The sequence below is a fragment of the Cebus imitator genome, unplaced genomic scaffold, assembly GCF_001604975.1.
Source record: "Cebus imitator isolate Cc_AM_T3 unplaced genomic scaffold, Cebus_imitator-1.0 Scaffold564, whole genome shotgun sequence".
NCBI classification, from domain to species: Eukaryota; Metazoa; Chordata; class Mammalia; order Primates; family Cebidae; genus Cebus; species Cebus imitator.
Genome location: NW_016107879.1, coordinates 896,882 through 910,813, shown reverse-complemented (window position 1 = coordinate 910,813; position 13,932 = coordinate 896,882). Strand labels below are relative to the sequence as shown.

The 13,932-nt window shown below is 56.4% G+C and overlaps 1 protein-coding gene across 1 annotated transcript in view; it reads right to left on the bottom strand.

The window, feature by feature from the left end:
* Positions 1 to 4,656, bottom strand: part of MRGPRF (MAS related GPR family member F) — a 10,196-nt gene extending 5,540 nt beyond the window's left edge. The window contains exons 1-2 of the mRNA XM_017515903.2: positions 4,340 to 4,656; positions 912 to 1,015 (exon numbers count right to left, since the gene is read on the bottom strand). Coding sequence (XP_017371392.1) covers positions 912 to 959 — 48 coding nt within the window. The 5' untranslated portion in view covers positions 960 to 1,015; positions 4,340 to 4,656. The remainder of the gene's footprint in view (positions 1 to 911; positions 1,016 to 4,339) is intronic.
* Positions 4,657 to 13,932: the final 9,276 nt, after the last annotated feature.

Genomic DNA, 13,932 nt, shown 5'->3' with positions numbered 1-13,932 from the left:
GCTTACAGGCACGAGTACATCCTATGTCTTTGTACTTTAACCAAGATATCTATGCTGGATGTGCTCACAGGCATGTCCCAGCTGTCCATTGCTTTGACCTGTTTAGAAAAGTTTTAAGTTATTAGCCAATCAGGATTTAGTTTAGATTGGGAGCTCTGGCTCCAGCCAATGGAGATTAGACACAGCAGTAAGGACCACCCCAAATGCATAAGGAATAAATTTGTAGTCGGGTGCGGTGGCTCACGCCTGTAATCCTAGCACTTTGGGAGGCTGAGGTGGGTGGATCACCTGAGGTCAGGAGTTCAAAACCAGCCTGGCCATCATGGTGAAACCCCATCTTAAAAAAAAAAGAAAAAAGGAATAAATTTGTGTGTTTCCCTTTGATCTTTGCATTCTTGTGGCAAGATGGCTAGTGACAGTACCCTTCCTGCAGTTCAGGAAGTAAAAATTGCGTTGCTGAAAGATCCTTTCGGCAACTGGGAAAGTCTCAGTGCTAATTTTTCTTTGTGGCATCGAGCATCTATTTCCAACAGCGAACTTGGAGCCTGCGTCCCAGGGCTTCCTGGCCCACCTGGCTGTGGTGAGTAGCTGACTGTCCCACCTCCGCAGGGAAGAGATGAAATGAGACCTCGCAAGGATGCCACAAGGCCACCCCAGGGTCAGCACAGTGAGGAACCTTGAGGGGGTCCAGTCCTGGTACTTGCCTCACTGATGAGGACAGGAGGATATGAGGGGCCAGGGAACTCGTGCCCAGCCACATAGCCCAGAGTGGCCCACTGCCCACTGTGGGTCCAGAGCTGGGGTGGGGGTTGCAGGAAGGGGGAGATGAGGGAGGAGACACTGGGCTGCGTGTGCCCCTCCCACCCACACCCGTCTGGGCAGACCCGGGGCCCTCTGCCTGTGGCACTTGCCTTATTCCTGGTGCTGGGATGGGCCTCCCAGGAGCAGTTTCCAGCCATCTCCAGGCCTGGTGTGTCTGGGTCCCTGCTGGCAGCTCCCCAGTCTGCACACCCACCTAGCAGAAACCCAGAGAGAGGGTGGATGAGGGCAGCGGGGACTCCTCCCTGGAGAGCAGCTTTCTACCCCTCCGCCTCCTGGACCCCTGTGCCTAGGTCCCCAAGGCCTGTGGCTCTCAGCTGTCACCTTAGAGGAAAGGCATCACCCCATTCCCTCAGAGGCAGGGGTGTTGTGGGACTGTCCTGGTGAGATTCTGGAGGTTACTCTTGGGGCACCGCCCCCTCCTGACTGTGGACTCCTCAGCTCCACTGCAGCTCACTGGAAAAGAAGCCCTCTCCTTCCCCTCTGCTTGTGAGAGTTCTGGAGCCAGGCTGCTGTTGCAGGCATGCATTCACTTACCCACACACAGTTTTTGGGCACTTCTTTTGTGCTCTTCCTGGTGTGGGACAGGGGTTTCCCAGCAATTGGTCCCAGAAGAAGGAGCAGGGGAAGAGGGATCATTTCTGGCAGGGGGGACTCCTGGAGGGGGAGGGCTCTGGCTGAGCCTGTGTTTGTAACATGCTGAGGCATCTGGTCTTTCCTCTACATGTGCCTGGGAGGCAGGCTAGCTGGGTCATCACTGTCACCACCACTCACCCTGACGGCTGGCCTACACCCATCACCCGGTCTGGTCCTCATGACCAGCTATGAGCCAGGTATCCTCCTGCCCCTCTGATGGGCGCTCCTGGGCTTAGAGGGCGAGGTCGCCGGCCCAAAGACACACCCATAACCACACCAGGCCCTGCAGCTCTGCAGATTTGTGTCCGGAGCAGCTGCCCAGGAATGGAAGCGGCTGTAGAGGCCCCGGCTGCTGGTGTAGGGAGGGGAAGCTGCACCCACCCTAAGATGGGAGGCGAATGGGAGGCGAATGGGAGGCCTGGGAGGGGGCGACCCTGCTGGAGGCCAGTCCATCATGGCCGGGCAGACCTCATGGGTCTGCCTGCCTTGGATCCCCTAGAATTGACCCCTGTCCCCCAACCTGAGCTCTGCCCCTTCAGGAAAGCACCTATTACTTCCTGCTGTGGTGGAGGGGAAACTGAGGCTGTGATTGATAAGGGCCTTGCTGGATACAGCCCAGGTCACAGGCTGCCAGGCTCTTCCTCTCCCGAAGGGGAGAGCTTGGCAGCCCGCTCAACTCAACTCCCCGGAAATTCTTTCCTCTGCGCCGCGCGGGCCTCTGCCAGCCACGTGCTCCCGCCTGCCGCCCACTCCTCCCGCCCGGGGGCGGGCCGTGCCCCTGGCCTCCGCGCCCACCATTGGCTGGAAGGGGTGGCCGTCTGTGCATGTGGCCCGCCCCCGCCTTAACTCTTGGCCTACCGGAGCTGGCGGCGCAAGTGCAGCCCCAGGGGTCGCTCCCAGGACCCCTCCCACTCAGTGGCCCGGCTCCCCTCCGCCCACGCCGCCCTGCCCCTTCTCTGGGCGTTTGCGGGCACCTGTGCCAGGCCTATGGGTGACTCAGCCTGGGGCCTGCGGGGTGCCCCAGGGTGGGAGCACCCTGTGTGCCAGAGCGAGCCAGGGCGTTCGTGGTGTGTGTGCTGTGGGTTTGCAGACAGCCGGCGCTGCGACTGTGCGTCTTTAGTCTCCCTCCTTGGATTCCAGTTGGGCCACTGTCCCGTTGCCACCGACAGGCCGCACCTTCTCCACGCTCTGGGTCCTGTCCGAGCTTTCCTGCCCTGCAGCCCCAGACCTACCACTGCCCTCATCTTTCCTGGTCCCTGGGAAGAGCCCTCAACCCTATCCATTGCCCCTACTCTTTTTGGTGACACTTCTAGACACTCACCACCCCTAGGTCTGGGACCTCGGCCTTGTTTCCAGGGATGTCCTGACTCACAGGAGCCTCACCCATTCACCTTGACCAGCCTAGACCCCAGCCACACCAACTAGTGTCCCAAGGGCAGTGGGCTGCCCCCCACGCTGCAGGTGGGCATGCAGTGGGGGCCCCCAGCTCCCCTCTCTGCCATCTGCTTTCTCCATATGTGGGTGCCCCTGTGTGCCCATCCTTGTCCTACCAGGGACGACCTGAAAAGCGATTTTACTCATGCACAGAAAGATCTAGAAGCCACTGGATCCCAGATGGACCATATTAAAGGACATGTGTGTGACACATGTATGGGGACGTATGTGTGAGTGCGTGTGTGAGGGTGTGAGTATGAGTGTGAGTGCATGTGCACATGTGAGTGTGCATGTGTGTGTGGCTGCGTGTGAGTGCCTGAGTGTGTGTGTGCCTGTGTGTGTGTGTGAGTGCATGCGTCCATGTGTGAGAGTGCACACGTGCGTGTGTGTGCATGCGTGTGTGCGTGTGTGGGTGTGTGCACGTGAGTGTGTGTGAGTGCATGAGTGCATGTGTGCATGTGCCCCTCTGGGTGGGATCTGGGCTGTGACAGAACTAGTTTCCACTGAAGCTGACCCCAAAAACCTGCCAGCGCAGCTCACACCTGAGCCTCCCCTCAGAGCATGCCCAAGGGTGGCCTGGCCACCTGTCAGTCTCCTGCAGCCTTGCCCTAAGGAAGCTTCTCCTCTCCCTTCACCCCCACCCCACCTTGACCCAGCTCTGATGCAGCTGGGGCCGTCCAGGCCCCTCTCCTCCTCCCCTGGCCGCTGCTTGGGCTGGGCCATCAGGCATTGCCATCACAGGGGCCTGCCTCGCTCCCCCAGACACGGAGACTCTGTTTCCTCACTCCAGGCCTGGAGTCTCTGCTTAACAGCTTGCATTGAAGAGGCTTGTCTAGGGAAACTGAGACCTTGCAGAATGATCCAGGAACCATTTCTATCCAAGGCCAACAGCTTCATCAGACCACCGGCCTGGGAGAAGGCGGGACTACAGCTGCCCAACCTCCTGTGGCTGCCCACACGGACCCCTGTGTGCACCCCAGGGCTAAGAGCAGGGGGAGCCGTCTCCCGGCTTGTGGGACACTGCCTGCTGGGTGTTCCCTTCCAGCCCCTCCAGAATGCATGCTTGAGTGGCCAGTGAGGCAGGGGAAGGGACCGAGGGGAGCCTTCACCCCCGGGAGCCCAGAGCAGGAGCTGGACAGTGGCGCTGGGGTGAGGCCAGCTGGGGGGGGTCAGGTCCTGCCACAGGAGGGAGACTTTTAAAGTTCCCCCACGGTCCCAGAACCCTGGAGCCTCAGGAGTGGCAGGGGAGCTTCTCTGGTGGGTGACAGCCTTTCTGGGGTCTCAGGGCTCCCTGCCTGGGGCCTTAGGATTTCTGGGAGCTGCTTGCCTGGACAGCATCCACCTCTCTGCCCTGACGGTGCCCGCGTCATTTTCCTTCTCTGCCTGGCCCTCACCCTGCAGCCTAGGTTGTTGAAACACCCTCCCCTGGACCCTGAGCCCCCGGAACTACCTGCAGCTGTCCTGATCCGAGGAGGCCTCCCTTTGTGGAGGGTTCTTCCTGTGACTCCCGCCTCCGGCCGGCCGACCCAGCAGGGGCAGCAGGCCAGCGCTGAGCACGGCCCAGAGCCTCGGAAAATTCGAGCTCAGAGAAGAGCCCTCGCCTGCTGGAAGAGACGGCTTGGGAAGCAGAACCCGCCCCAAACCCAATTCCTGGCCCGGCAGGAGGGGGAGGGGGAGGGGAGTAGGAGGAGGGGCTGAGCAGGGATGAGGCTTCAGGAAGGAATGCCCCGCTCAGGAGCCCCCCCCCCGACCAGCCCCACAGGGAACTCATCTCTCTGCCTGGTGACGTCATGTTGGCCCGAGCACTGCAGCCCGAGTCCAGCTGTTCATCTCCCTCGAATTCTGCTGCTCTGCAAGGCTGCCCAGGAGAGGGAGCACTGGCTGTCCACTTGCCTGGGGTCTTTGGTCTGCCCCCAGTGGGCATTTTGGGGCAGGCTGGCCCAAAAGGGACTGGTACCCACCCCGTTGTTTTAATTTACTCAGGGGCTGATACAGAGCAGGGGGGCATCAGGGCGAGGGCTCAATGGAGAGGCAGCTCTGAATTGGCAGAGAGATGGGCAGCACTGCCCAGGCGGCACCCCTCCCCCTTCCCACCCCCGGACTCAGCCTGGGCCCCCTGCGGGCTTATGGAACTAGGAATTCCCTTTTCCCCAGCCCTAATAGCAATCAGATGGCGCAAGTGGAAAATCACGGGCTTTGCGAGCGGACTGGAAACCGGCGGGCTGCGGTGCCGGGTGCCCGTGCTGCTCAGAGGGAGGATGAGGCGGGGGCCCCCCTTACCCTTGAGCCCCTGGTGGGGGGTCCTGGGACACGTTCCTGCCTGGGGCCCCCCAGGCATGGTAGGGGGTGCAGAGTGGGGAGTGCAGGCGCCAGCAGGGTGGCCAGGAGGAGGGGGTGGTGAGAGGGCTTCCCTCCTGCCTGGGGCCAACTTTCTCAGGGTCCAGGAAGCCCAAGGGAATTCTGAGCTCTTCCTGTGGGAGCGTAGTGCCCCGACTGGGAGGGGTGTGCCTCTGTGGGCATTTTGGAGGGAAACGAGCCTCGGAGCCGCCCCTGCACCTGCCCTGGGAGCTGCCCACCTCCCGCTTGTCCTGGCCATGTGCAAGCCTCAGCGTGGAAGAGGGAGCCTTGCACTGCTCCCCTCGTGGTCCAGCTGGCCTCCTGGGGTCCATTTTTCCGGGATGGGGTGGAGAGGAGACTCGGGGATCCTGGAGGCTCAAGGTCCACGCCCAATGCTGAGAGAGAGTATGGCAGGCAGCAGGGCAGGGTGGTGACCTGTCCCCTCCTCTCCGGGGCAGCCAGCTGGGGCCCAGCTGGAACGCTTGTTTACACAGGGAGGCCGGGGGAGGCCGAATCCCGAATCCCGGCAAGTTCCAAGTGTAATTGCGTTTGGACACTTAAAAGGAATTGTGTGAAGTGGGCAGAGGCTCTGAAGTCCACCGCCTTATTTGGTATGGAAATTTGTTTCTCTCAAGATAAGTGAGAGGCGCTTGTGAATGGGAAGGTTGTCCCGGCCTCGTGTGTGGAGTCCCCTTGCCGGGGGCCTGGCGTGTGGAGTCCCCTTGCCGGGGTGGTGTGTCTGGCTGCTTGGGCGTAGGACTGCGGACGGAGCGCTTATCAGCGCAGGTGTTTGTTTCCTTTGGCTCCAGGGGCTGGAAGGCCAAGATCAAGGGACCTGCAGATTCAGCGTCTGGTGAGGACCCAGTTTCTCACTGTGTCCCCATGTGGTGACCCCTTTCAGGCAGGCGAGGGAGCCCGATGGGACCTCTTTTATAGGGCCCGATGGGACCTCTTTTATAGGGGCATTAATGCCATCCTGAGGCTCCACCCTCATGACCTGCTCACCTCCCAAACGCCCCACCTCACACTGATGATTAGATGTCAACAGACGAATCTGGGGCAGCGGGGCAGGGGGTGGGGGGTGGGGCTACCAGCATGAGTCTCTAGCAGCCACCCTGGGGGTCTCCCCACTCCCTGGGGAAGTGGTGGGCTGTGGGAGGTATGCCCAGAGGCCCATTGCTGGGAGCTCTTGTGCTGCCTCCAAGCCTGGGGGACCTTGGTCAGTTTCCTTCCCACTGGGGGCCCTGCTTTCCTCAGCTGTCAGATGGGAAAAGATAATGACCCATAGGGCTACAGCTGGGAGGGGTCGGATGCCAGGTGGAAGAGCTCTTCGCGCACCTCACAACGCTGCGCCCCGCTCCCTGTGTGCTGTGGGTGTCCTTCCCTCCTCCCTCCCAGCAAGGCTCAGGTGTGTCTGATGGGATGCGGAGAATGGGGTATGGTCCCTGCTCTTCCAGCCTTCACTTTCTGAACAGCCACCACTTGCCATCCGGTGTCCTCCCCTGCCCCTGCCAGTAGGGAAAAATTTTTTTTTTTTTTTTTTTTTGAGACAGAGTCTCACTCTGTCGCCCAGGCTGGAGAGCAGTGGTGCAATCTCGGCTCACTGCAATTTCTGCTTCCCAGGGTGAGTCGATTCTCCTGCCTCAGCCTCCAGAGTAGCTGGAACTACAGGCACGTGCCACCAGGCCTGGCTAATTTTTTGTATTTTAGTAGAGATGGGGTTTCACTGTGTTGCCCAGGCTGGTCTCGAACTCCTGAGCTCAGGCAATCTGCCCACCCTGGCCTCCCAAACTGCTAGGATTACAGGCGTGAGCCACTGCGGCCGGCCTAAGAACTTTGTTTTCAGTTGTCCTCTGCCAAGGGCCTCATGGTCCTATGCCTCTCCCCACGTCCCCTCCTAAGGGTGCAGGCCTGGATCCTCCTCTGCTAAGGGGTCCTTGGGGGAAGGAGGCTGGTTCTGGACAGAGTGTCTCTCTGCCAGGTGCTTCTGTGGCCTAGGGTTGCCCTGCTGCTCCCTGGATGAGAGGGTGGGTGTGGACCAGCCCTCCTGGCCCCTCTGCTACCAGCACCATCCTCAGTAAAGACTACAGGTATTTCCTCAGCATCTGCTGGGCGCCAGGCACTGTGCTCTGTGCTGGTGAGCAGGACACGTGAGGTCCCTGCCCTCCGGGAGCTGATGTCCAACAGAGAGACAGACCAGGTCAAAGGAAACACACGTCAAAGCGCACCTGCGGTGAAGAAGGTGCGCAGGGCCATTCTGGCCTCAGCGATCTGGTCAGCCTCCTTGAAGAGGGGACAGGGTTGTGACAGGGAAGTTGGGCACACATCAGTGCTGCCTGCCTTCCTGTGGTGATAGGCTGGCTCTGTAGGGCCGTGTGTTTCAGGCCCTTCTCTCTTCTGCATGGGTCAGCCCTTGAAAAGCTAAGATTCTCCAGGAGACAAGACAAATATGCCCATGGTCTGGTTCTCCCAAGTTAACCCCTGAGGCTGTTGGTTTCAACTCTTGAGATAGAAAGTTTGAACCAGGCTGGTCACGGTGGCTCACACCTGTAATCCTAGCACTTTGAGAGGCTGAGGTGGGTGGATTGACTGAGCTCTGGAGTTCGAGACCAGCCTGGCAACATGGTGAAACCCCATTTCTACTAAAAATACAAAAAATTAGCTGGGTGTGGTGGAACACACCTGTAGTTCCAGCTACTTGGGAGGCTGAGGCATATGTAAGTTCAAGCTATATAAGTTCAATAGCTTGAACCTGGGAGGCGGAGGTTGCAGTGAGCTGAGATCATGCCACTGCAGCACTCCAGCCTGTGTGAGAGAGTGAGTCTTAAAAAAAAAAAAAAAAAGGTTGAACCAAGGCCTGGCTGGCTCTCCTCATAGTGAAAGGGACCTCTCTCCTTCAACTCTGTTCTCCTCATCCACTAGGCTGGGCCTTTCTGTGCTGGAAGGTGCATCTTAGGAATCTCAGCAGAAGCCTACATTCTCCTCTGTCCTGCATGTGGTAGACCATTCATTTATCCATCTGTCCATCTATCCACCCACTCATCTACCCACCCAATTACCCATGTACCCACTCACCCAACCATCCATTTACCCATCCATCCACCCATCTACCCACCAAACCATCCATCCATCCATGTATCCATCCATCCATTTATCTATCCATCTATCCATCCATTCGTGCATCCATCAGTTCATCCATCCATCCATCCATCTGCCCATCAATCCATCTGTCCATCCATTCATCCATCTACCCACCCATCCACCCACCAAACCATCCATCCATCCATGTATCCATCCATCCATTTATCTATCCATCTATCCATCCATCCACCCATCAATCCATCCATTTATTCATCTGTCCATCCACCCATCAATGCATCTATTCATCCATTCATCCATCAATACATCCGTTCATCCATCTATTCACCCATCTGCCCATCCATTCATTGTTACCTTAATTCAACACTTTTACTGAACACCAACAATGTTGGTGCTAGGAAAAGAATGTGGAAGAACCAAACACAGGGCATGGGGAGCAGGTGATAAATAGAAACAACTGAACACAAGAACTCCAACCTGTGATTCGAAAATCAAACTGAGAAAACCAAACAGGCATAGTGGCAGAAACTTAGGTGGTAAGCAGAGACACATGGGAGGTGGGCTGAATAATGGCCCCTGAAGATGTTGATATCCTAATCCTCAGATCCTGAGAACATGTGACTTTACACTTGGCCAAAGGGTCTTTGAAGATGGGATGGAGTGAAGGATCTGGAGATGGAAGCATCATCAGGGATTATCCAGGTGGGCCCCATTTAATCACAAGGGTCCTTGGAAGAAGGATGCAGGAGCTCAGAATGAGTAGTGGGACATGCGTTGATGTGAGGAAGGGGCCAGCAGCCAAGGAATGCAGGCTGCCTCTAGAAACTGGAGAGGACGAGGAAACAAGCTGTCCTCTAGAGCCTCCAGCAGGAACCAGCCTGCCAACACCTTGACTTTAGACCTCTGGTGTCTAGAACTGTTACTGGAATACGCTTGTGCTGTTTAAGGCCCTAAGTTTGTGTCATGTGTTGCAGCAGCCACAGGAAAGTAGTCCACGGGGGTGGCCAGGCCTGATTAGCTGGGGTGGGGGTGGGGGCGCCTCTACGGAGATGATGCTTGCCCTGAGACCTGAAGGAGAAGGAGAAGGAGGTGGCTGCTCACGGAACCCACAGGAAAGCATTCAGTGATCCAGAACAGCAGGTGCAAAGGCCCCGTGCTGGAAAGATGGGTGCATTAGAAATACAAAGCAGGTGGCTGGAGGGCAGGAGGGGAGGGTGCATGCGGAGGCCGGGAAGAGAGTGGGGCCTCGAGGCACCCTGCAGGCCCCTGCAAGTCCAGGCACAGAGACGCCGCCTTGAGCCCTGAGGTCTGGACATTCCCATTTCCCATCTTTCCAGTGTAGGACTCTCTGCCTTTTCCAATTCCCCACTTTTCTGATGCCAGATACTGTCTGACTGTATCCATCTTTCCCTGTCCCCTGGGCCACCTCCCACTGAGACCCCTCGCTGGTGCTCCCCCGGTGCATTTTCCTCACTGTCCCCAGTGGAGTCCTTCCCACACACCCAGCTCCTTGGTGTGGTGCCCACCTGTGGGTGGGTGGTGCACCTCACTGGCATCCCTCCTCTGCCCTGGCCACCTCAACTTCCAGGGCAGCCTGGATGCCAGGTTTGGTCCACCTCATCCACACCTGCTTGCTTCTGTCTCACCTAAAGCGGATCCGAGATATGCCATCAGTAGACCTTCAATTTCAGCACAGGACTGAATAACCAAGCTTCAAAAAGTTCACAGTGGCCTTGTCATTCCTAGAAATAATGAATAATTCCTTAAAACTCATTCAGCATCCATTTGGTGTTCACATCTCTCTCTCTCTCTCTCTCTCTCTCTCTTTTTTTGAGATGGAGTTTCGTTTTTGTTGCCCAGGCTAGAGTGCAAAGTGCAATGGCACAATCTCAGCTCACAGCAATCTCCGCCTCCTGGGTTCAAATGATTCTCCTGCTTCAGCCTCCTGAGTAGCTAGGATTACAGGCATGTGCCATCACGCCCAGCTAATTTTGTATTTTTAGTAAAGATGGGGTTTCTCCATGTTGGTCAGGGTGGTCTTGAACTCCCGACCTCAGGTGATCTACCCGCTTTGGCCTCCTGAAGTACTGGGATTACAGGCGTGAGCCACCGCGCCCCGACTCACATCTCTCTTTTTTTTTTTTTTTTAACTGCTGTGTGTGTCACAAGCCAAAGGAGACACACAGCAGCCACCGGAAAGTAATCCACCATGTCCATGAGTGAATGTGCTGCTTTTGGGGGTTGGGGAGAGATGGCGTCTCGCTCTGTTGCCCAGGCTGAAGTGCAGTGGCAAGATCTTGGCTCACCGTAACCTCTGTCTCCTGGGTTTAAGCGATTCTTCTGCCTCAGCCTCCCAAGTAGCTGTGACCACAGGCAGTGCCACCATGCCTGGTTAATATTTGTGTGTGTGTGTGTTTTTTTAAAGATGGGGTTTCACCATATTGGTCAGGCTGGTCTCGAACTCCTGACCTCACGTGATCCGCCCCCCTCAGCCTCCCAAAGTGCTGGGATTACGGGCATGAGCCACCATGCCTGGCTAATATTTGTATTTTTAGTACAGATGGGGTTTTACCATGTTGGCCAGGCTGGTCTCAAACTCCTGACCTCATGTGATCTGCCCGCCTCCGTCTCCCAAAGTGCTGGGATTACAGGTGTGAGCCACCATGCCTGGCCTGATGTGCTTCTTTTGTGACAGGTTCCCCACAGCATCTCCCTGTCTCTTTTCCTCAGTCTCTCTCCCTTCCGCCCTCCTCCTCCCCCTGCCCTGACTTGGGTCAAGAAACAGACACATCACACTATCAGGGAAATAGGGGGTCACCTGCACATGGGCAGGGCTGAGGCATGGGAGTCTGGAAGGCTGTAGCCAGAGAGTCAGAAGAACGCTCACTGGGACTTTGGGCGGCCCCTGCGTGGGTACTGGAGCTGGAGGGGCATGGGAAGCTGTCCCCATGTGGCTGCCACAAGCCTGAAGGAGGAGCTCGTGGAGAGGTCTGTGAAGCTGTTGCATCTGGCTGCCGTGGCCTCCTGAGAGTCACGGTTCCCACCTCACTCACCTTTCACACCTCGCCACGAGTCCTTCTCATTGAGAAACTCTGACCCAGTGTCTGTCATGGAAGGAGGCCGGGAAGCACTATTTCCAGCCTTCGGAGAAGGCAGTGGGACTGAGAGGCAGTGCGGGCAGCACACTGCCATTGTCAGTTTGGCATGGGGATGCTCTTTATTTATTTTGAGTAGGAGTCTTGCTCTGTCACCCAGGCTGGAGTGCTGTGGCATCATCTCAGCTCACTGCAACCTCCGCCTCCAAGGTTCAAGCAGTTTTCCTGCCTCAGCCTCCCGAGTAGCTGGGATTACAGGTGTGTGCCACCACACCCGGCTAATGTTTGCATTTTTAGTAGAGACGGAGTTTCACTATATTGGCCAGGCTGGTCTTGAACTCCTGACCTCATGATCCACCCGCCTTGGCCTCCCAAAGTGCTGGGATTACAGGCGTGAGCCACCGTACCTGGCCGCATATGCTGTTTTAACTAGACTTAACCTTTCTGTGGGGAGGTGCAAGGAGTTTATTTGGGGGGGGTGATCCCAAGAAGCATTACAGGGAAGGCAAAGAAGTTTGAGAATTCCCTCCCACCTTGCTTTGAGGGGTCTAGTCTTCAGCTCACCGCTGCCCTTGCCTTTGTGGATTATTGTGGCAACAGACACCTGCAAACCCTGGGTAGGTCGTCAGCGAGGGTGGCTTCGGCAGCCAGCAACAATCTGAGAGCAGCCTCCAGGATGGCTGTCGGACCCTCAGGGGCCTAATGGGAAACTCACTCCTGCTTCGGGGCAGCAGGAGAGTGGGAGCCATGAGTGGAAGTTGCACTGAACGCTGAGGTCACGTGCGGGCTTTCCCTCCGGGCCTGCCTCTGGTACGCGTGTGCAAACAAAACAACTATGTCTTCGTAACCAATCAAACTTTGTCACGGGTTCCCCTGGAACTGGTGCAAAACTAGGACAAAACTCTTTGCTTTCTCAAGTCTGAGAGATCTGGGGTTTTCTGTTTGGGGGAGACCATGTTTCCTCAACTTTTTATCGGAAGCAGCTATTTCCAGACACAACTCCCGACTGTCCAGCCTCGACTGTACTTCCTGGATCTGGAATTTCCCCAAGATTCCATTGGATGGCTAAAGAGACGACACAGATTGGGGAGTGGGTGTGGGTGTGTTGGTGTGTATTTCAAGTCATTTTTGCCATTTATTTATTTATTTTGAGACTGAGTCTCGCTCTGTCTCCAGGCTGGAGTTCAGTGGCGCGATCTCAGCTCACTGCAACCTCCACCTCCCAGGTTCAAGTGATTCTTCTGCCTCAGCCTCCTGAGTAGCTGGGATTACAGGCATGCACCATCACACCCGGCTAATGTTTTTTGTATTTTTAGTAGATACAGGGTTCCACCATGTTGGCCAGGATGGTCTCGACCTCCTGACCTCGTGATTCGCCCGCCTCAGCCTCGCAAAGTGTTGGGATTACAGACGTGCGCCACCGTGCCCAGCTCATTTTTGCTTTTTTAAAAATATTGAACTCCAGGATCATTTTTTTTAAATTGTGATAAAATATGCATGATATAAAATTTATGTTTAGCCATTTATATATATATTTTTTCTTTATTTTTTGAGACATAGTCTAGCTCTGTTGCCCAGGCCGGACTGCAGTGTTTCGATCTTGGCTCATTGCAACCTCTACCTCCTGGGTTCAAGTGATTCTCCTGCCTCAGCCTCCTAGGGAGCTGGGATTATAGGTGCCCACCACCACATCTGCTAATTTTTGTATTTCTAGTAGAGACGGGGTTTCACTATGTTGGCCAGGCTGGTCTTAAACTGCTGACATCAGGTGATCAGCCCACCTTGGCCTCCCAAAGTGCTGGGATTACAGGTGTGAGCCACCATGCCTGTCCACATCTGGGCCCCAGTCCCCCTGGGTAGCTGGGACTACAGGCACACACCACCACACCTGGCTACTAATTTGCTCTATTTTTGTTGGTAAAGATGAGGCTTCGCCATGTTGCCCAGGGTGGTCTCAAACTCCTGTGCTCTGTCTCGGCCTCCCAAGTGTGGGGATCCTGCGTGTGAGCCACTGTGCTTGGCTCTACTCTTTGGACACCTTTCTCTACTGCAGTGGCTCTCAGCCAGGGGAGATTCTGCCCCTAATGGGGACAGTTAGCAATGTCCAGAGGCATCTTTGGTTGTTACAGCTGGGAGGGCTGCATTTCTAGCACTGAGTGCACAAGGGATGCTGCTAAGCTCCCCACAACGTCCCCCCACAGCAGAGAGCCATCCGGCCCCAAATATCAATAGTGCTGAAACAGTAGGCCGGGCGTGGTGGCCCACACCTGTAACCCCAGCACTATGGGAGGCCAAGGCGGGCAGATCATGAGGTCAGGAGTTCGAGACCAGCCTGACCAACATGGTGAAATCCCACCTCTACTAAAAATACCAAAATTAGCAGGGTGTGGTGACGGGCACCTGTAGTCCCAGCTACTTGGGAGGCTGAGGCAGGAGAATCACTTGAACCTGGGAGGCAGAGGTTGTTGTGAGCCGAGATCGTGCCACTGCACTGCAGCCTGGGCAACAAAAT